Source organism: Chroicocephalus ridibundus, chromosome Z (genome assembly GCF_963924245.1).
Source record: "Chroicocephalus ridibundus chromosome Z, bChrRid1.1, whole genome shotgun sequence".
Taxonomy (NCBI): domain Eukaryota; kingdom Metazoa; phylum Chordata; class Aves; order Charadriiformes; family Laridae; genus Chroicocephalus; species Chroicocephalus ridibundus.
Window position 1 is genome coordinate 49,205,915 of NC_086316.1, and position 24,146 is coordinate 49,230,060.

The 24,146-nt window shown below is 38.9% G+C and overlaps 1 protein-coding gene across 4 annotated transcripts in view; it reads right to left on the bottom strand.

Moving 5' to 3' along the window:
• Positions 1–24,146, bottom strand: part of FOCAD (focadhesin) — a 119,673-nt gene that overhangs the window by 44,794 nt on the left and 50,733 nt on the right. For all 4 annotated transcript variants that reach the window (XM_063319936.1, XM_063319933.1, XM_063319934.1 and 1 more), the window contains 5 exons: positions 22,362–22,488; positions 5,970–6,104; positions 5,520–5,570; positions 4,772–4,855; positions 2,749–2,881 (listed from right to left, as the gene is read on the bottom strand). In XM_063319936.1, coding sequence (XP_063176006.1) covers positions 2,749–2,881; positions 4,772–4,855; positions 5,520–5,570; positions 5,970–6,104; positions 22,362–22,488 — 530 coding nt within the window. The remainder of the gene's footprint in view (positions 1–2,748; positions 2,882–4,771; positions 4,856–5,519; positions 5,571–5,969; positions 6,105–22,361; positions 22,489–24,146) is intronic.

The following is a 24,146-nucleotide window of genomic DNA, read 5'->3' on the forward strand; positions in this document are numbered from 1 at the left end:
ACCATGGTTTTCAGCAATGCTCTTTCCCAGTTCAGCTTCATAGTGGAGTAGGAGTCTAAATCTGTTAAGTTTTTGTAGCATGGCAGGAAGGGCACCTATATTTGTTCATTTTTTTTTCCTCCACCTGTAATGCCAACATTCTTCAAACAAAACCCTCAACAATGCAGCAATTTTTTTTAAGCGATTTTCACTACAGAGATTCAGACAGAAACTCTAAATCCTTGTCCTTGGGAATCCTTAACACTATATACTCTTCCAACAAAACTAAATTTATTGACATGAAAACACTATCCATTTACGTGTTTTATACTTTCATAAGAGCTGGTTTTTTTAGGGTGGCTACAGCAATAGAGGAGAAATTCTCTGAAAGAGGACAGCTCTTTCTTTGTTGGTAAACATCCACATTGATAGAGACACCCCAGTATGGGTAATAGTCACTGCGGTCATACTACTGCACTTGCTAGTTATGCCAAAGGACTTAATACTTATGAGCCATTCAAAGCAATTCTTCATGCAAGGGATACAACTCAAGGATCTACGCTGCCAGACATAACTCAAACTAGAAGATCTGGATAAATTTAATGAAACACCTAGGACTGCAGCAAATGTTAGAATACCATACTTTGAAGTTTGCAATCAGTCTGAAGGAAAAAAAACACAAGTCAGGTAACTAACATCACAGGAAAAACACTCTTACCATTTGTCCTGCAGAGATATATCTCTGAATAGTAGTAATAATAATAATAATAATAATAATAATAATAATAAAACAGCTATTTTCTGAAGTTTACAGTTTGTTGTATGGGATTATTTTTAATTCTCTGACTACCAGCTTACAGACAAGTCTCAGACACGTCCCTAAGTGCCGTATCTACACATCTTTTAAATACCTCCAGGGATGGTGACTCAGCCACATCCCTGGGCAGGCTTCATCCTTTCAGTGAAGAAATTTTTCCTAATATCCAATCTGAAGCTACCCTGGCACAACTTGAGGCCACTTCCTATTGTCCTGTTGCCTGTTACTGGGGAGAACAGACCAACCCCCACCCCACTACACTCTCCTTTCAGGTAGTTGTAGAGAGTGATAAGGTCTCCCCTCAGCCTTTTCTCCAGGCTAAACAACCCCAGCTCCCTCAGCTGCTCCTTACAGACTTGTTCTCCAGACCCCCCACCAGCTTCGTTGCCCTTCTTGAACGAGCTCCAGCACCTCCATGTCTGTCTTGGAGTGAGGGGCCCAAAACTGAACACAATACTCGAGGTGTAGCCTCACCAGTGCTGAGTACAGCAGGACGATCACTTCCCTAGCCCTGCTGGCCATCCTGTTTCTGATGTAAACCAGGATGCTATTGCCCTTTTTGGCCACCTGAGCACACTGCAGGCTCATACTCAGCTGGCTGTTGAGCAACACCCGCAGGTCCTTCTCTGCTGGGCAGCTCTCCAGCCACTCTTCCCCAGGCCTGTAACGTTGCTTGGGATTGTTGTGACCCAAGCGCAGGACCCGGCACTTGGCATTGTTGAACCTCATACCATTGGCCTTGGCCCATCGACCCAGCCTGTCCAGATCCCTCTGTAGAGCTTTCCTACTCTCAGGCAGATCAACACTCCTGCCTAACTTGGTGTCATCTGCAAACTTACTGAGGGGTGCATTTAATCCTCTTGTCCAGATCATTGACAAAGATATTAAACAGAACTGGCTCCAACACTGAGCCCAGGGGAACACCATGTGTGACTGGCCACAAACTAGATTTAACTCCAACTCAACTGTTCTGTATTATGTGTTAATGAACAGCATTAAAAGATGAAGAGTCCTCCGGGGGAGGATCTATTCAGTGAATATTTGCTTTGGAAAAGCTATGTCCATGTGTGTTTTCATACCAGTCTGGGTTTGCTGCATCTTTTTATTCAATCTGTTCTCTGTAAAGTCCATTTTGGTTTCCCATCTTCCTGGTAAATTGCCTGTCTCAGCATCCATTACACAGATTGAGTTTTCTGCCCAGATAACCTACTTCAATGGAAGAGAGTAATGTATGTCAGTCTTCCCCACAAAGCTTCTAGAACTTCCTAATTTTCTGCATATGGACTCTTTCTCTAGGTGAGCTTGCACACACTCCAGGCTCCAATGCATGGAGTAATTAGTGAATGGATCTTTCTAGGAGCCCCCACTGGGAGAAAACACTACAAAATACTACCACTATCTCATGGCAATGTTTACAGGCTGGAACCACACACCAAGATCCCAGGCATTCTATAAACAGTGAAATAATAATGCCTGTGTCCAGGCACTAATGCCATAATCTCGTAAATGGAAATGAAAGATATCATTAATGAGAATAATCAATCAAACATTAAAAACCCCAAATACTAAAGGCATTTCAACTGCATAGGTGTCAAAACAAGCGCATCAACCAGAGACCATCTGTTGAAGCATACCTTCAGTATCAATAGGCGTCACTAACGTCGAGCATTAAGCATAGCACTTCACTGATTGATTAAATTTTGTACGTAGCATTGTTTTAATACTATTATTACTCTCTTTTATAAAACACTATGGGTTTGGGTGCGCGTGGTTTTTTTTATTCAGTCCATGGTGGACTAAAATAAAGAGCTGCCTTTAAAAATGTCTTTAAGAAAGAAAAAAAAAAAAGGCTGCACTTTAACTTGACACTCCATTCTAAGCAAGCTACATGTCTGTACAGTCACTGTGATTATAAATCTGCAAAGCAACCTCAAATACTCAATATATTATACCTCCTAAAACAGAAGGTGGCGTTAGAGACAACAGCTTGATATACGAAGAACCTGGAACAAAAAGATCCACCTCCTTGTCCTCTTCATCTTCATTCATGTCTGCCTCCTCCAGCGGGTCAACTTCTGGTCGTGCCTGAAAGATTAAAGATAAGGAAACATCAGCACAAAAATTCCAAATCCTTGTTATCTTTCATGACTCCAAGTGTCAAAAATAGCAACTAAGTATGAAAAGTTCCCCATTTCATTAATTTCATTCCATTTCATTAATTTGAAGCTGAAACAATAAAAGCTTTTCTTCTACCCAAATGAAAAGCAAGACTGGTTAATAAAAATCACATGGCTACGCAAATCTGTATCTGTAACAGCAAAATTAATCTTTACATTTATGGACTGAACTAATATTACTAAAACTTGATTTTCACTCTGATTCTTCTTCAGTCGTATAGTAAAACAATGTTTTATATTGGAAACTTGAAAATACACAGAGCATTTGTGCATCCAAAGAAGAGCAACGAAACTGGTGAAGGGTCTGGAGCACAAGTCTTATGAGTAATGGTTCAGGGAACCGGGGTTGTTTAGCCTGGAGAAAAGGAGGCTGAGGGGAGACCTTATTGCTCTCTACAACTACATGAAAGGAGGGTGTAGAGAGGTGGGTGGTAGGACAAGAGGAAACAGCCTCAAATTGCACCAGGGGAGGTGTAGCTTGGCTATTAGGAAAAATTTCTTCACTGAAGGGGTTGTCAAGCATTGGAACAGGCTGCCCAGGGAAGTGGAATTACCATCCCTGGAGGTATTTAAAAGATGTGTAGACGTGGTGCTCAGGGACATGGTTTAGTGGTGGATGTGGCAGTGATAGGTTTGTGGTTGGACTCAGTGATCTTAAAGGTCTTTTCCAGCCTAAATGATTCTATGATTTCTGCTAGAGATTATTTTTCCATCCTCATTTTCAGAATTTGAAAAACTACAACATATTTACAATGCTTTCAATGAAAACATATTTACTCATTTTCTAATGAGTGTAAAGTAACAGGACCACAGATACAGAGCTATGCACATGCAAGAGATTTAGTACTGCAGCAGTGTTTAGAGATTTCCCTCATTCTATCTTGTGCTCCTCTATGCAAAACACACTTTTCACTTGTAAGTGATTGATTTATATAAAGCAGGTATGTTTTTTAATTTTAAAGGTGCTTATTCCGACCTTTTCACCTTACAACATACAAATGGAGCCAATCTTGTAATAATGGGGGAAATAAAAACTTACAGAAATATTTACTACACCATAAAGTACCAATGGACTACTGATTATTGCCTATTCTCTCTTACAAGGTTAATGTAAAAAAAATAAAAATCACATAGATGACCTTATATATTCATCTCCTTGAGCTGTTTCATTTTGTAAGATTATTGAGTCAGCTGATCAGACTGAAGTTTCAGAGTTTAAGAGCCCTCTACATACTTAAAAAGCTTCCAATAAGTATCTCAGTTCTTTTCTGGCTGCCTTTAATAACAAAAAAAGCAAAATGTTATGCTGTATAAGTTCAGAACAGAAAAACAGGAAAATTTTTCAGCTTAATTCCAAAAAAAGCACCTACTTTTCAAACTGATTTTCCCATTTCAGGAACAAGAGCACTAAGCATGAGTGTGACTGCAATGGATGAAGCAGAAATCACAAGAGTTGGTTAGTGTCAAGACTCAATGGCAAGCATTAACAGACGAGTCTAAAATGCAAAATAGGTATCCAAAAAAATAACCTGCTGACTTAACTAACCAAAGAAAAAAAACCTACCTTCTGACTCAGCCTTCATTTGTGCCTTTCCCCTCCCATACATCCTAGTTATGCTAATCATTTCATTTATAGTTATCATCCCCTTTAACCAGCAGGAGCTCATATTCCTTCTGTGAGGCTCTGATGGTTGTCTGGGAGAGATGGCACAAGGCCTTATTTCCCTCTCAAGAGGACACAACCTATATCAGATGGCAGTGTCAGATGTCCTTACTGTTAAATGTACAACATTGTTACCTGTTCAGGAAGATGAAGAATTCTATGTTCTTCAGAACTAAATGATGAGAGTGATTTATAGGCTGAAATGGCTACAACAGCATCCTAGGAAATTAACAGGAAGAAAAAGAAAATCAGAAGCACAGCATAAGGCATTGCTACCTACTGGAAACTCCCCATACAAAGAGCCTGTCCACTAAACACTCAATGCTGAAAAACATTTTAAAATAACAATGTTTTCCTGACGCACGCCCTTAATTGCTTACTTCATACATGCAAACTAGCAAGACCAATTATCTAGGCTTCACAGCAAACATTCTGACTGCTACACTCCATTATTGCTGTGACACTAGTTTACGTAGAAATATGTGAGCCACATTTAAACTAAAATACCTTAGTTCCACCAGCCCCATGGCAGTGACGGTCCAACTTTACCACGGTGTTACCATACCCCATCAAAGAATTAAGTTAATTGTCACAGCTGCAGCTTTCCCAAGGATGCTTCACCATGTCAAGGCTGAAGTCTACCAGAGGAGTCAAATTAGTTTGTGTTACAACTCTCCTTGGGAGCAGATCTTAGGACCATCTGTTACCACCTTTCCTGTGCATTACACTGCTTCAAAAACAGTGTTAAATGGTCAATGACAGGAAGAAAACCCTATTAGAAATGAGATTGCTGACACTGATAGCCTTGTCTTGAGAGAAAGGTATAAAACTTAATATCCAGTCACTGACACCAGGAATTAACATTTTCAGTTGTGTCACCTACCTTGTTTTGTGTGTTGTTCCAAAGAAAGCTCATAACTTGAGCTTTGAATTTCTATAAAAAAAAAAAGAAAACATGCGTTCAGATTTTCTTTAACCAAATAAGCAGCTGAAATAAAGGCAGATACCTAAAACAAACTGCTGCCACATCAGCATGCACTGAGCGAGGAAAGTGGAAAGGCTGCAGGTCTGAACCGCAGACACATTCACACATCGTCCCAATCTGGGAGATGCGAACCTCTGATCAACCTTGCACTGGAATTTCTCACTTATGTCCTAGGATTCACTAATGCAATCTGAAATTCTGAAACTCTCCGGAAATGTGCATTATGATTAACTTGAATTAGGCAGTGGGTGCAATTTAGAGAGATTAATAAAATAAGCAGGCACATTTAAAACTCATATACCAAGATACACCAAAAGAAGAGATTCATCTTAGTCCATGAGTACGTACCTCATATTCATTTGTATTCACTGTTAATGAGGGAACCAGGGCAAACAATTCATTCAGCGCTTTTAAAATGAGGGGTCTTGTATCACAGCTCAGCTTTGGTGACAGTGCATTCCATGTAGAACGGATGCAAACAACCTGGAGGGAAAGTGAGAGGCACCATTACTAACAGCAATCCCAACTTGACTATAACAACATTTGTTTCCAGCACTTGCCTTCCTTCTTCCTACTTGGAAACAGGAATTAATATAGGGTTCATAAAAAGAAAAAAACAAAACAAAAAACAAAACAACAAAAAAAAACAAAAACCAGAAAAAAGCAAGCATGTTAAAAATTCACTTGTATTAATACTCTCAAACTGACATCACATAGTAATACTGGACAACACTTCACCAGATAAAGCACTTATGTGTAGGAATAAATAGGATAGTGTAGCAATACACATAAAGCTGTACACATGTACCTTCACATAGCACCACTGCTCTACTTCACTTGTTCAAATTAGCTTAAAAGCAAGCTGTCTCTGGAGCTCAACCAGATGAAAGCAGAAAGCAGAGGAAGCTACGTTCCCTGGGAGCCCTCCAAAACAAAATGCCACAAAAAGCCACAAACACAAAAAAATAAACACAACCAAATCCAACCAAATTTCTGGAACAGAAAAGAAGAATGGAAAACTGCAGGAATTCAGAAATCATTGGGAAAATGTCAAACTAAAATAAACACTAATGCCATGGCTTCATTAGCCCTATACCAAGTGGATCAGTTGTTAAAATTTACAGTGAGAGAAATAACTTCAGTTAACTAGAAACACTGGGAGAAAAAAAAAACCAAACTGTCAGTAAACCACAGATGATAGTAGCATCACTATTTGTTAACTTACAGAAACTGTGAAACTGGTTTTAAAATCATAGAATTTATTTTTATTCTGTTCATAATGAACCTGGAGTCTTGTAATTTGCTTTCCAAGTCCTTAGGACATAGTAATTCACCCTTTTAAATCTGCTTCCCTTTACAGTTATACTAGAAACCAGAAAGTTACCATGCATTAAATAGAAACTGAAATCACTTTAAATATACTTCTGCAATCCCGGCTATTAGGTCCTCAAGAGAAGAAAAAAAACAAAACCAAAAAACCCACCCCAACAAAATATTGACAACAATGGCAGGTAAAAACAGGAGTACCTGCAGGCTTCTGTGCTATAAAGAATCCAGTATAAACTGGAAAGACTTAAACAGAAAAACTTTTTCTGGTTTTGTTTGTTTGTTTGGGGGTTTTGTTTTATTTGTTTTTCTTTGCTTGGTTTTTCCAAATCTGGAGGCCAATATTTGGTTACAGGACAAACATACTATGAAAAGCGAAGTAACTTGTCATTACAGACAATAAAATTTAAACACTCAGAGCACCTTGCAGGGCATGGTTCCAAGGCTGGTGTTTTTTCACAGATCGTAGATCGCTGAGAATAAAAAAAATCACCACCAACAACAAAAAAATCAATCCTCCAACAAAAAGGCAACACTCTACATAGAAATAAGTCTAACCTGGTCTTTAATACCTATCGAGCATAGAGAAAGTTAAATAATTAACTTTCAAAATTTAATAGTACTAGATAGATGTACCCCAGTGGTTAGGTGGGAAAGACCATTAATAGACAAAATCCGTATGAAGTTTTGTCAGCTGTAAGGAAAAAAAAAAGAAAAGTAAAAAAAAGTTCTACTGCTTGGTTCTCCCAGTTGAACAGTTTCATTAGCACCAAACAACAATCACATTCAGTATTTGGATAAGCAACAGCAAATCTCTTGGCTTTTTTCACCCTAGCCAACTATGCCTTCTGGGGCTCACAGACATTACACTGATTACAAACAAGAACTAAGTGCATTATAAAACATATTTACAGCAACCTCTGTATTACAGTGTTGTTTCACAGAAAACATGAAAATAATGGCTCTATTTATCAAGTCAGTAGCTAGTTCACTCACTTGGCAGTTGGTTGGAAGAATATTCTAGAGAATATTCTTCACTTTCCAGGTCTCAGTTCAAAAGGCATTCCACTTTTAGCCTAGCCTTAAATACATGAACAGTGCTGTTGAATACAAGATCACTTTTTGTGCTTAAGTTTATGATTAGCCTTAAGCACTTTACCAAACTATCCTTTATTCGAAATCATGAGTCTCTAAAATTTAGCGACTTGTCATCAAGGCACTTGAGATATTGTGCCTGGAAATTCAGTGCCCCACATAATTACTACAAAATTTAACAGTACAGAGAGAAAAGAGTAATCTTTTGGGTCATATGAAAAGATGAGGAAGCAGGCACTGGAGTTTTATTTCACTGAAGCTTTGGAAGAAAGTGAAGGCTTTGATTTCTCCTAGCTGTAAAAAGGAATACTCAGGAGAGTCGTACAGATTAATTGTTGCAAACGCATTTTGGTTTCTTCAGACAGAAGGTCCTCCTGAAGCAAAGAGATTACTGCTTTGCATCAGCACCAGAGCTGAAATGTGAGCTTTTATTTTTCTCTTTTTTTCTAGTGCGGCAAGTCAGCACAGCACAGCATGAATATGGTAAGTACAGTGAGATTTTTTAATAGCTGCAAGCAATAACGTCCAAATGGAAAAACTGGCATTGTTCAACTCAACCCAGAAGTTCCTGATGCTCAGCTTTATCTTCAAGAAAACATTGATGGCATGACTAGATGGATAGATGAGGGGAGGGCGGTAGATGTGGTCTACCTTGACTTAAGCAAGGCGTTTGACACGGTCTCCCACAGCATCCTCATAGGGAAGCTTAGGAAGAATGGGTTAGATGAACGGACAGTGGGGTGGATAGAAAACTGGTTGAAAGATAGAGCTCAGAGGGTTGTGATTAGGGGCACAGAGTCTAGTTGGAGACCAGTGACGAGTGGTGTTCCCCAGGGGTCAGTACTGGGTCCAGTCCTGTTCAACATATTCATCAATGACCTGGATGAGGGGATAGAGTGCACCCTCAGCAAGTTTGCTGATGACACCAAGGTGGGTGGGGTGGCTGACACACCGGAAGGCTGTGCCGCCATACAGAGAGACCTGGACAGGTTGGAGATCTGGGCAGAGAGAAACCTTATGAAGTTCAACAAGGGCAAGTGTAGGGTGCTGCACCTGGGAAGGAACAACCCCATGCACCAGTACAGGTTGGGTGCTGACCTGCTGGAGAGCAGCTCTGTGGAAAGAGACCTGGGAGTCCTGGTGGACAACAGGATGACCATGAGTCAGCAATGTGCCCTTGTGGCCAAGAAGGCCAATGGCATCCTGGGGTGCATCAAGAAGAGCGTGGCCAGCAGGTCGAGGGAGGTCATCCTCCCCCTCTACTCTGCCTTGGTGAGGCCGCACCTGGAGTACTGTGTCCAGTTCTGGGCTCCCCGGTTCAAGAGGGACAGGGAACTGCTGGAAAGGGTGCAGCAAAGGGCTACAAAGATGATTGGGGGACTGGAACACCTCTCTTATGAGGAAAGGCTGAGGGATTTGGGTCTCTTCAGTCTGGAAAAAAGACGTCTGAGGGGTGACCTTATCAACACTTATAAATACTTAAAGGGTGGGTGTCAGGAGGATGGGGCCAGGCTCTTTTCAGTGGTGCCCGGGGACAGGACAAGAGGCAATGGGCACAAACTTGAACATAGGAAGTTCCACCTAAACATGAGGAGGAACTTCTTTACCCTGAGGGTGGCAGAGCACTGGAACAGGCTGCCCAGAGAGGTGGTGGAGTCTCCAACTCTGGAGACATTCAAAACCCGCCTGGACGTGTTCCTGTGTAACCTGCTCTAGGTGACCCTGCTCTGGCAGGGGGGTTGGACTAGATGATCTCCAGAGGTCCCTTCCAACCCTATGATTCTATGATTCATGCCTCCGATGACAAAAAACCCTGCTTTATTCAAAAGTTTCAATACGTCCACTTAGGGACAACAAAGAAGTCCTTTCTGTCTACTGCTTGCGTTCACTACAGTATTTTATGAAGAATAACAGCAGCCTATAGGAATATTTCAAGTTGAGCTGCAGCCTCGTCTACACGTTCCTCTTCAAGTCTGAAAGTGATTTGCATAATTTTGTACATGCTGGAAATTCTTCGGACTGTTCGTGACAGCAGTCCAGAAGCTTCTAGAAATCTATGATGACTTCATCAGTCAAAGCAAACAGCCTTTCTCATCTTCCAACCTGATGAAAAATGGTCAAGAAATAATCACCATTCTGGTCCTTTTGGAAAGGGAAGGGAATCCAATCCAACATCTGCCTTCAAATCAATTCACTTGCTAATACCCATTCCCATTATCCTCACCTCGTTTCTCCTTCAGTAGGAAGAAAACAACTTACACTGCAAAGATCAGCTCGTACTACCAGTTTACCTCATCGACCTGTTAGATATTCAAATTAGCACCTTCACATTCCTCTATGTACTTGCTCTTAGATGAGAGTTTGTCTGAAAAATTCACTATTATTTCACTATTAGCTTACTGATTCCTCTTTGCCATAAGACCTAAAGTAACAGGCAGCTACTAGATTGATGATGTGCAAGAGCTCTTCATCATGCAAGTCATCTGTCTTGTATGCTCATGTTTGTACTCAGCTTCTAGAGCTCAGATTGAGCCCTAAGATCTCCAGTGAAAAGATAAGCTAAAAGGTAAGCTTTTGTTCTGCAGGTAGGGCACAGCGATTTCAAAAGCTCACTTCACCAGCTGCTGCAGAGACTCTTTGCTGAGCAAAATAAGGATACTGCATGTGTGTGCTCCATATCCACTCCTTGTGGTGTAAGGCTTATCAGTCCTTTTTTTTCTTTTTAATCATTCATCTATGCTTTTCATTAGGTATATAAAAACCACGTCAGCATTTACCTCTAGGACTAATCAACATTTGATATGAAAAAGGATCCGTCTACGTATCAATGAGCCTGTGTTTCAGACCATTCACACGCTCAGATAGACATCGCCGTATCAGGTCACATTCAGAACATTTAGGGTTAGGTGTTCAGAATGTTCCTAAGGGTTAGAAATGATGATGTAATGTCTTCTACAAAGCTGAAAGACTACAAGGCCGAAACTACTATCTAGCTATTCACCACAACTTAACCAACTTTGTATAGTGAAGAAAATAATAACTACACATTTACACTATTACACTAACTACAGCATAGCAGTGAGACATCATTGGTCCTACTTGGCTCTTCCTAGAAAAAAAACAAGCCTGACCTGGCTTCTTTTCACCTTTAAAGATCTGCATGACAGCAAAATGAGCAGTCAGTACAACATTTTGCATTTCTAGGCACTGAAAAGTATCTGTAAGATGCTCAGCCAGTGGTATATTTCTAGCTGAAGAATTATACAAAAGTCATGAAAGAAGTAGTCAAGTCCCACAGGAAGACTTGACTAGACAGTATTATTGGTACTAAAACCTTTTCATTTTTCCTTGTGAGATTTTTCCAGTTGACCACACTCTCTCTTTAAGGAGCCATGTTTTCTAGTGAAAACTTAAAATAATTTCCCTGCAGCACTTGGTCAAACCTCACATTGCTCCCTGGGGAGAATTTAACTTTTGAAATTTTGCCACCGTACCTAAAATAATTCTGTGTGGAAGTTATCAGTTGCTATCATTTGTCTTTCAGATTTCAGGCTCCACTGAGACAAAAAACAGTGCAAAACAGGAAGAGCCACAAAGCCCAAAACCAAAACACCACCACCCCTCCCTAAGCAACCCAACAAACAACAACCCCCCCAACCACCAAACCACAACAACAAACCAAAGAAACATACCAAACCCATAACAATGCAGGCTTAGAACCAAAGTCTAGACGAAAAAGAGAAAATAGCTACAATAGAGCAAGGCATGAGTATACATACTCAGGCTTTTAAAGGGGAAAACGTACTAGAACTGCAAATCAAAACTCTTCTTTAAACAATCTGAGCAAATGCCATGAAAATTTCTTCCAGGTCTATGAAATTAAAGCAAAGCAACAAGAAGACTCAGTGAAAGAGAAATACAAATCCAGCTATGTGGTGAAATCAAATGAAGAGTTGTTTATGAACATGCTCTGTAAAGGAATTAGGAAAGATAATTTTCGTGTTATTCTGCACTGATAAAAACCCAGCATGCTTGGTATCACTGAATTCAGGTAATTGCTGAATTAAGCCATCACTGTAGTGACTGCAAAACACATTTTAGAATGCAGTTGATGAAGATGATTATGATGAACTGAAGATGCCTTTTGCGTTGCATCCATTTCAGGAATAGCCAACCTATGAGCACATTTCTATGGTAATGACCACTAATGGATAGAAACACATGATCTGTTAAAATTCCAACTGAAAATGATGCCTCTTTCCCATCTTTCAAAACACATTGTTTGCAAGAATAAGAAAATATCTCTTCTGGTATTCAGAAAGACAGACATACCTATTAGCACTGTAAGTTCTTATTAAACCAGAAATTTTAACTTTGTAATGAGTTAGTTGTCTGGAAAGAGAAAATACACCGTGTATTAATATGCAGAAAAACAAATGTAGTTGTGTATTCCTTTGATCTTGCCATTTAGGAAGATTACAAAATTATTATCTAGCCAAGAATGTCTCATTTCATTCTTTCCTATAGTATCACTCACATTCCCCAATTTCAGCTAATAGGTGAAAAAAAGGCCATAAAAAATAGGCAGCAATCTAACAGAAGTTTCAGATTTAGCAGATATCCATACTACACCTAAGCAATAGCAAATTGCGCTCTATGATAATTGTTTGGAACAACTAGATGCATTGGCAGTTTCAGTGTTAAACCCCATGGCAGGTAGAGCTAAGTGAAATCTGCAGAACAACATATATCCAATGTCTTTTATCAGCTACATTGAAACAACATACTGGTTTTGGACCATGTGTATTTGATATACCAAAAATATTGGCCCTCCATTAAGTCCCATATAAACAACAACAATAGTATTACAATGATCATATGGTGTCTTACACAATATTCCACTGAGGATTGTTTCCCACACATATTCAAGTATATGTAGGCATCATATGCACTAAGTGCAGTATTACTGCCATACATGATCTAGTAATTAGCATACTCTAATAAATAAATAGCATTTCAGTAGTTTTGTCAACAGCAAAATGCTTTCACTACAAAACCTATATTTATGATTTTTTTCCTTTCACAAACAAAAAGGATTTACTTTATTTACTGTATGTATAAAACATTCATACTAAGGGCAGAGATTATATTAATATACTACTGATGTGAAATCTATTGATACATATCTATTGAGATGTGGAAGTCTAGCAGAAATTCAATTTTTCTACCAGCTAAAAGAAACAGCCTGTGTTGCCAAACAAGTTTCCAAATACTGAACATTTGATTGAACGGTATAGGTATATTTACTTGCAGAAAGATGTGATGAAAGATGAAGTACTTCAGTACAGCAATATACATATGCCAGACTATGCAACTTTGGATTGTTCTCTTTTGGTAATCAATGACTTGCCAGTCTGTAGCACGCTCAACATGCACTGAAATGTACTACTAGATTGCAACTGTCAACATGCTGTCTCAGTCAAGATCACAGAATACCAAACATAACACACAGTCCCAAAATACACCAAGTCTAAGAAGCTGTATTACTTGAGAGATTAACTCCTTAGGGAAAAAAAGCAGGAATATATTAAACAAAAAATGTTAAGATTACATTCACGCTTTTTGGTGGGCCTTTTCAGCTTTTCACAATCAAATGTTTCCATTTCCTCACTCACCACTGCTGCGATATTGCTCTGGAAGGTGAAAGGTAAAGACCACCATCTTATTCACTTTCATGGTATTTATATTTAGGGGATTTGTTTTTAAATAAAAGGACCTTCAAACAAAAGAAAGTGCTTTAGCTATCAAAAAAATTTGCCAAAGTTTCAGACGTGATCCTTCATCATAACACTGCCATTATCTGAAGTCCTAAAGTAGAGGGTGGAATTAAAAAGAATCTTCAATTTGGATAAGCTCCTGAGGTACTGGCCAGACACTGAGACAAAATCCCAGATGCATGATATCAGTTAGTTGTCCAAAGCCCAAAGGTGTGCAGCTACAGTCTGACATACATTATAAAATCAAAGAACTGATGGCTCAAGTCTCGCAGAACGTTGAGATGCTAGGAGGACTGAGCAGCACGAAGAGTCTTAATTGCAGGACAGAAAAGGATGCTCTTGTCTAAGGCATTCTCCTGTCTTCTCAGGATGTGGCACTCCAGACCTCTACCGAACACAGAATCATCTTCACCACAGTCCCATTAAACAGCTGTGCATGAAGCTAAACAACACAGTTAAGAATCAGTGGAATTCTCCAAAGTCAGTGTTTGCTCAGGTTAGAAAGACACATATTTTTCTGGCAGCTAGTTAAAAAGCTCTGTATTGAAGAACTGCTCACATTTCTAGAATCCATGACCCTATTGGGAACGCAGTGTTCTGAATTCAAACACCACTTCACATTCAGTTCAACACAGTGACAGAAATAAGCATCAGCCTGTATCAAACCATTTATTCAATGAAACAACAAAACTCCAAAGACATTACCGTAGTTTGAGTAACAATATTTTCAGTTCAGTGGTGTTCAATTACATAATCACAATTTAGAGCCACTGAGCAAGGTTCCTTTCACATTTTTGACAAAATTAAAACTCTCTTACTGTATGATAGTTCTGATCTTTTAATGGAAATCCAGAAACGTATCAACACCACCCATAATGTTCCTGCTCTTATAAAGAGCACTTCCAACAGAGTTCCCAGTACAAAGCAGATGGTCCTGTAAGACACCACTCTCATAGCTGCCAGCTTCAACATGGAAATTTAATTCAATAATCCAAAACCCAAGTGTCAGATAAAAAAAAAAGTCCCAACCAGATTCTGGTTCTTTGCAATTAAGGTGGAATGTTTGAAAATAGCATTGCTGCATCCAGAAATCATAAAATACTGGCATTTTGGAAACTAGCTTTTTAAGAATGCAAAAAGGGAAAGTTTTCTAAATATCATAAAATAACTTCAAAATACCATAGGTGTATGTTTGTGTGTTTCATTTCTTATTGAATGCCTTTAAGGCAAATACACATCCTTCAAATGATTACATTGTCTTCTGCCACAATATAAGGCGTGTTTATTTTGCATGCTTCCCAGCCAAAACCAACACATTGCTCTTGCATACTCAGTTGATAGCCTTGGAGCTTGCAGGAAGTAACATTTTTTTTTCCTCATTTTAAACACCAGGAGAGGAAGAATTTGTTACTAAAGGACAACAGAACCAATATGAGTTCATTCGCACTGAAAGAAATTCATTAAAAGCAGCCATGGGCAGTTTGGAAGCAGAGATTTGTTAAGAGGGGCATGTGTGTATGTTTTTTGTCTCAGTTAAAGAAGTAGTGCAGCTTGGAATACACAACAACTTAAAATTTTTTGCTGCATTCTGAGAAAAAGGAGAGTTCACAGTATGTCTCACCTGTCCAAAGATTTCTGACAACTAAGTGCTTGTTTTTGAAGCGGATCTCACACCACTTCAGACTGATTAATAACCCAAATAAATATGGTGATTTGATCTGAGGAAGGAACATGATTTAACCTGGCTAAACATCATCTGGCACACAATAAGTACAGAAGCTAGAGCATATTATAACCATCACTGAGCATAGCTGTGCATTCTGGCCTGTCATTAATGGACTTCATTCTCAGTTGCTGTAACACTAAATTTCCTTTTAAAAAAAATTGTTTTTAAGTCTTAAAAGGTTAAGACTGTAGAATGCTTTTGACTCCTTTCAGAAGGAATTTTCTAGACTTACAACATCACGGCAGTCATACAGACAACCAAATGAAATACTGTGAAGAAACCAATGGAGCAGGGGATGGGAACAGTGCAGAAGATAAGAGAAACGTACAAATTTTTTAGAAGTGAATAAACAAAAACATTATAAAAGTAGTAACAATCTTGACATGATGTCTTTCTGGAGGAATAGGAGACTGTGGTAAACATGTTGTGATGAACTCTCTCTGCTAGTTATGAAACCCCAAGGAAAAGCCCTGTGATTCCAGAGTCACTACTCAGCTGGACAAAGCTGTCCTCTGAAAATGCAATAAACTCTAGGAAACTAGCAAGGTAAGAGAACTTTACTTCATGACACTGATATGACAATTATTGTCTGCAGAAAAAGAATCAATCAGAAAATTTATGTCCACAGATCTAGACACACTAGTTTCGTACTTCGGTAAAAGTTCTTTTGAAGTCTGTGTTCTTTATGTTCTCTGTTTTTTTCATTCTGGGTCTGTTCAAATTGACGTATCATTGTCCTCTTGAGATCTTAACAACCACATAACTTAGCTCTCAGTGCTTCTGGTACAGTGCATTTCATTATTTTTAAAATCTATTTTAAAATAGCAAGCATACTGCTAGAGGGGAAAAACTAAAAGCTAAGATTTACTGATGTCAAGGAAAGAAAAAGCACTCTTCCTTCAGGTGACCTACTGCCCTAAGAGGGTGGGGAAATAATGGGAAAAAACAGGGAACAACAACATTGAACTCAACTTTGACTTCTGATCTGAGGGGAAGCAAGTCAGAGAAGCACATCATTTTAAGCCATGTTTCCTCCAAGACAAACGTCCACTCATACCAAACCTCAGCAAGGCTGGCGCATCAAGTCAATCACAGAATCCTTGATTAGGATCCTAATCCTGGATCAGGCTACATAGGGACTATTTCACTTGCTCTGCACAGAGAAATGCTGGCTTTAACAATTGTAAAAAAATAGGTGCAAAAATTGCTTGTAAGATTTCTTAGGCCTTTATGGTTGTTTGGGTTCATTCTTTGATATCTGCAGGTATCACCACCCCTTCCAGTGAACACAAATTGCAAGATTCGTCTCCTTTTGGGTGCATTATGGACCAGAACACTTGCACAACAGCTCCTAAGCCTTTTGGTTGTGGTTGGCATAGCTGATTGTTCCCTGCGATCACAGTGCTGCAGCGACCATCTTACAGCCTATGTTTTCTATTGTGGAAATCAAATGAGAAAAGAGTTTTTCTTCTTGATTTTTTTTTTTTGAAGTCAAGACATGTTTATACTGCTCAAAACTTCTGGCACTCTGAAAAAATAACTTAAGCAGAAATGGGGTCTTCAAATAGCCTAGAAAACACAGCTGGGAACAGGTCTTATTTAACAGCTTTCTAAACAACTCCATTAGCTCTTAGCAACCTTAACATCTCTTCCTAGAGTATACACAACAGAAAAAGAGGTATTCCAGTACAATCACAATTTCTATAAAGACAATTGAGTAGGTTCAGCAGAAAAGCAAACAGATTCCTTTGTCTGTCATTGTTTCAAAATGATCCTCAGGTAGCTACTATTGAGTTATTTATCTTTCTTTCTAGCTTTTTAGTAAAATCTTAAAACTGAATCAGTGTATCCAGGCAGTAAATATGTTGGTAACCAAGTCAACATACAGTATTCATCATCTATCGCAGAGCAGTTCTACATCTTTCACAATGATTGACTGAAATTCAGAATCTCCTCTAAACTACAATTAGGATAAAACCTATCAGAATCTTTCCAGAACATGTAATTGCAGCAAAACCCACCAGAAACATCCTCTATTGCAAAGTGTTACAACTACAAAAATACCTGCAACTTGCAAAAAGTAAAGGGCATATCATGCTTTGGATAAGTGCTACACACTGTGAGTGATCAATAAATCCCTACAATGGAAGAAGGCTCAGATGGGCAGAGGTGATGTGCTCATCAGAGAATAACACAACGTGGGACTGACCATAGCTATTGTGAAGAAACTGATTCAACACAAAGAGGACCTTTGGTTTGGATATACAGCTATAAACAGTTCAGTGGACCAACTGTTGGTATAAATGTTTCTACCCAGTTCATTGAAAGAGTGTGAACATGTTCCTGAGTCAGTCAGACCAGCATATGAGGGTGTGAATACGTGGCTCAGTCCAACATAGAGGATAAAAAGTAGACAACCAATAAAAGAATTTCAAAGAGACCAATGGGTCTGAGCTAGCTTCAACCCACAAATTCCTTCCTGGCAACTGTTGGCGCTCAGCATCATCATGGAGAGCATATTATAAAGACTGGTAATCATGATTGGTATTGTAATTAAACTGTATATTGCAATGGCTGTATTTTGCTAATAGTAACATAAGTTTGTATTGTATTGTGATTACAGTATATTTTGTATCACTCTGCTGAACCAGAAATCCTGTGTAACAACAACTATCTTCAAATAAGTAAATTTGATACTACATATTACATAGCCCACGCACAGAATAGCTAAAATAACCTGGTCAGAGACTATTGGACTCTGACACACATAGTGGTAATGAAAAGTGACCCTTGCCCTGTAACATTTGTGGACAAATACAGTCTAGGAATAAATTAGAGTAAATAAAACCATCTTCTTCTCAAAACACGTTTTGCCCACTACTCCAAAACTAGCTGACTTGACAACATGATGGTGCCACAGAGGCAGAAGCACTACTATTAATCCTGAGAATTAACAGCCAAATCACTCCTCAATGCCATTTCCACAGTAAAAGGTTTGGCCATGAACGTTCTGTCTACAGACTATGTGTCCACATTCAAATGCAAAATGCTTACACTGAAATTTCAGCTACAAAAGGGGAACTCTTTTTGTGGATTACACAAGCAGTTTTCTAGTTTCTGCTAACAGATTATAAGTATTTAGAGCTCAAGTTTCCTTAATTTATTTTGTCTGCAATGAATGCAACATGAAGACCAAAAGTAGTAATATGCAAGTTAAAAGCTACTGTTACTGTTTTAAATTACAAAATTTAATACAACATTTTTTAAAGTTATAAGTCATATTGTGCGGTCTGAAGAAAACAAAATTTTCCTAAGCTTAGAAAAAGTAGTAGCTTCTCCATCTAAAATACACTAATGAATTTAGTCTTTCTGAAGCCATTCAGTGTCCCTTAAACTACCGCTATATACCATTTCTTACAAAAAGTACAAGAGTACTAGCTATATCTCATTAGCAAAACCAGAAGACAAGGCTAGAATTCTGTTCCAGCCTTGACAAAAAAAAAAGCAAATAAAGTGTCAAAAATACATAAAATGGCAAAGCTTGGGAAAGCAAAACTAGAGAGAGGAAGAGAAGAAAACAACATGGTAGCACCAGCTAGACCACACTAGCATGCCACACATCCTAATCATGTGACAGAAAATGAAGTTGCCACTGTAGTGAATGTTTCCAAGACGAAATGAGGTTGGGTGCAGAGGTAGGTGCAGGAGGAGGAACTGTGTGTGACTATGTAACATAATGCATTCCTATGATGAAAAATGACATTTACATTGCCACAGCATCTTTTACATTTCCAACTTTCAAAACCCAGAAATTGCACCAGTGATGAAGATGCACTGAAATGGATTTTGGTATCCGACTTGAAAGTGGAGCTGGTAACATGATCTTCATTCAGTGAGGGCCTAAATCACACAGTTCAGATGCCGGGGGGGTGGGGAGGCAGGGGGGGAAGCAGTATCAGCACTTTCAGGAACAGTAGCAGGTAATCAGGAAATCAAGTAAAACAGCACATATTCTGATGGTGGGTGTTCACCAGACCAGTCAGACTGCATGCAGGCCTACAAGGTTACTAGTCCACTTATTTTACTCTCTCATTAAGTATGTGGAAAACCTCCTGGGAGCCTGGCATCTCCCTTCACCAGCAGATCTGCACAGGTATGGAATTGCACCTACATTACTGGCTAAAGAGTTCAAATAGAAATTACGATGTTAACTATGTGTACAAGGCTAAGGATATAGGTAAGAAAAAAGAGAATGAGGAGTAAATCAGACCTGAGAAAGTGAGAAGTGAAACTGGCAGAAACTTGAGCCCAAGAATGATCCCCTGATAACAACATCTCCACACAAACCCACCATTTTAAGAGTACAGTTTTTAAGTGTACGCTGTTTAAACAACATCCAGATTTGTAATCCCTACTAAATGTTAAACTCAGTCAGCATAATTTGTTCTCATACAACTTTTAAGTTCATGATATTACTCTGCTATGCTAGCTTCTTTCTGATCAATAAAACAAATAAATGTGGTCAGAGGGAATAAACAGCCAGAAACCACTTCCACAAAAAGCCTGGAAAGGAGTTTTAAATACTATGCTTTGCATTTTCATTCTTGAACGTTTCTTGGCTTGTGTACGGTACTCGATGCATGAAATCAATTAGATGCCAGGATAGATGGCCTCATAGGAAGTACACTGGCTTCTGTTGAAGTCAGTGGGGAAAAAACCAAAATATTTGCCTAGAAATAGGAAATGTGCCCTGGCAATAATTGTGTGTATTTTACATTTTTGACATGCAAGTTACTGTGCATTATTCATTAAAGGCCTTTTCTTATAACTAGCAAAAAAAAAAGGGGGGGGGGGAATAGTACATACTTTGGGTAAAGCCATTACATTTACACAAAACAATTACTGCAGTCAACAATATAGAAAACTATTCTTCCACAACATTTGACCACAAAAATATAATCAATGTTACAACACATTTTATTATAGCATTACTTTTAAAAAGGAGCCTTTCTGAGACTTTCAGAACTCAGCTTTGACAAAACCACACACTGTACAGGGTTCCATCGTCAGCTACATCAACACTATACATAAGAAAACACAATTCCTTATACCGGTGGAGAAGTTGACTGAAAATAAGGTGCTCACTAAAATCCTGCAGCTAAGCAGCTGCACATGGAAAAGCTCAAAGAGATTAAATCCCTTTTCCATGGTTATCTATTGAGACAGTGGCAGAGAAAGAAAGCACCAGAACAAAACCTTCTGACCAACCTCTACGATTATGCTCTTTAAGGTTTCTCTACTGCAAACTGGAGTCTAAATACTAAATAAGGGACAGATTGCATTACTTAACCCAAATGGTTACCCAGCTTACCAAACCACAAGAGAATTCTCTATAAAGTTTCAGTATAACTGGGTGGCAGATCTGGACTCCCAGAACACTACACTGGCATGACATTGGGAAACAAAGCAAGGTGAGGAGTGCCTCTAAGAATTAGGACTGGAAAAAATGGTACACGTCTACGAAGCGGTTATTTCCTTCCTCCCTTCTACCTTGAGTACCTGGAGTTGTCTCAGACTTCCATTTCTTAACAGTAGTACAGTACATCTGTTCTCAAATGAGGTTTTTATAGTATGATGTGACAATTGTCATAGGCCTAGCTCCTATTTCTTTGCATGAAACTAAGTCTAAATATATTCCAGCCTGGGAAAAACACTGCTTAAATACTTAAATGCACTCAAAGAGTCTACGTGACTTTAAGAAGAGCCAAACTCCATACCAAAAGCAAACACAGTAATTACATTACCCTGAATAAGTTGTTTCTTAGTAACCGTTGTCTGAAGCTTTTTAACTATTTTGAATACTAGTCTCTATGGACCGCGAACCAGCAGTTCTTGAACTGCTGACATGATTTCAGATGTGTAACGTTGCAATGGCTGGAGACTTTTGTTGGATTGGCCTCACTGCAGTAAACACTGCACTAAAAGTGAAGAAACGGATAAGCTTAAAATTGCTGTTTGGCAGAGAATGTGTACTCAAATATTCCTGCAGGCTATCATTAGTCCTCTAACTCAGATGGCCTGCATAGTCCACAGTTTGTCTATGGTGTGATTCACAGCATGTCTGCACCTGCATCACCACGTCTGGGACGTCAATGGTGGAAACAAAAAGCTGTGGCTCCTAACTCAGGATATTGTAGGATCACAGAACAATTTGGATGGGAAGGGACCTTAGGATATTTCTAGTCCAACCTTCTTCTCAAAGCAGGGTCACTCAGAGTTTTATCCAAAAGGAACATGAAAACCTCCAAGGATGGAGGCAGTACAACCTCTCTGGACACCAATGCTCACTTGTCCTCTTCATCAGTAAGTATGAATGCACTAGAGTAAAACAGAAGCCTCTCCATTACAAGTGATTTCACTCTCTATCAGGTCCACTATGTGAATAAGACCCAGCAGTGCAGGCCAGTAAGAAGGTAACAAAAATGAGAATACTTACACACTTTTCCAGCCAATCAGAATCACGTGCCAAACAGCTGTTCTTTTCAAACCTCACAGAAAAATGCATGAGAGGATGCTGACCTAAAATTCTAACCCACGCACTGAAGGGCTGACCTGCTGCAGAACAAACTCACAATACAATTTCCCAGGAACAATTAACTGATGTTGGAAGAGAGGAATCGAATATTTCAGAAGAAGAAAAAAATAATTCAGCAACAATCTAATGTACTCTTGAAAAACAAAAAGAGCATACTAGGAAAAAAGTCCGTGATCCACAAGCAAAACATGAAACACAGGGACAAGACAATTTAATCTTACCTCAGACTCACAAAGTGCCTGAAGACCCTGTAACACTATGGCAGCAGGTGAAGCTTGATCAGGTTTTGTGCATTCATTTAATATCTGGGAAATTGCAGCCAACATGTCTGCTCCGTGCTGGTATGGCCTAAAGCAAAAACCATGAAGATACAAGGTAATATTCATGCATTCACACAGATTTTATTCTATGCAGCAAAATTCATTAAATATTGGTTTTAAGTGACAACTAAGACTAAAATTAGGAAGAAAAAACAGATACAAGGGAGGATATGATAGAGAGCTTTAAAGGCTGAGTGACATGGGGAATTAAATCAGCAGGCATCAAATTCCAAATAAAAGATCACCCACTGGTTAAGCTATGGAAGTTTTTGTCCAAGTATGTTGTGTATGCTAAAAGATTATATCATTGAAGAAGTGACTGAGAAGGAATATCCACGCGTGCTATTAAAGACACTTTTCTTTGCTTCTTTGGCATAGTCTTAGAATCATAGAATGGTCTGGGTTGGAAGGGACCTTGAAGATCACCTAGTTCCAACCCCCCTGCCATCGGCAGTGACACCTTCCACTAGACCAGGCTGCTCAAAGCCCCATCCAGCCTGGTCTTCTCTACTGTGTATCAGTGGAGATTCTGGCAGCAAGACTTTTGGTCCTCTTACATCACATAGGAACGTTTTTCCAAATTTTTTGCTGATGCAATGTCATTTTTCTCTCCTTCATTGACTGCATGGGCTACTAGTTTGCTTTCCAGTCTTTTAGTATCCATTCAGTTTTATTAGGTGGTGGAGGGGACGTGTCAACTGCTGATTCAGCAGTTCCTCCTACTGTTTCTGCAAGAACTTGGGCTAAGTAGCATTTGGGTAGGTGATTTATATGCATGGAACATTTAGGCTTCCTCTATTTGCTCTCACTTTCTTCCAAATAATTTCTAAATTCATGAAGAAAGTGAATGCATCTGGACTCTAACTACACCACTTACCTGGCAAAAAGAATGTTACAGCTGCATTGAGATTCATCTCTTGCTTTTAACTTTTTTTTTATTTTTTATTTTAATATTTCTTGAAAAATGCTGTTTGGCAAAATTAAAGAAGGCTGAAGAAGCAAAGGAAAGGGTATTTTCTTTAATAACTTTTTTGTTTCAGTTGGTGATTGAAAGATACATGAATCTTCCCAGCTTAGCAACTGACTTTCAAGAAGAAAAGTGAAAAGTAGAAGCCAAAGATAGGTGGCAAAGAGAAAAGATGGTATTGTGCACATCAAAACAGAAACTAATTGATAATATGTTTAAAAATAATCTTTACAGGAACTGTAAATTATTATCAAGTAATGATATCCCGTGGATTGTTAGAACTGGAGAGGATCAATATATCATCCAGTTAGACTTGTACAACTGTGTTCTTTGGTCAGTATTATATCTGAATAAAGACCAGTAATCTGCATGTGACAAAATATACTTTTCAGAAAAGCACATGATCTTTCTTTGAATAGATCAAAAGAGATCATTAGCTGCTGCTTCTAATAGTTCATCACTCTCTTTTTATAGTTTGGAGGTGGTATGCTTTAAGTTTCTACTCTGGATCAGTACGGGTCACATGTTTTGTTTCAGGATGAAGACATTGACATTTTCACATTATTTTTACACTGTAATTAATAGAAGGCACATGTAACTCAAAACTCACCAGCTGGTCAGATTAGCAATGCCTGAGTCAGTATCTCATAGAACTAGGAAAATATTACCCACAATTAACATAACAGCGTGGTAAAAATAATTACACAACTTTTCTGGGG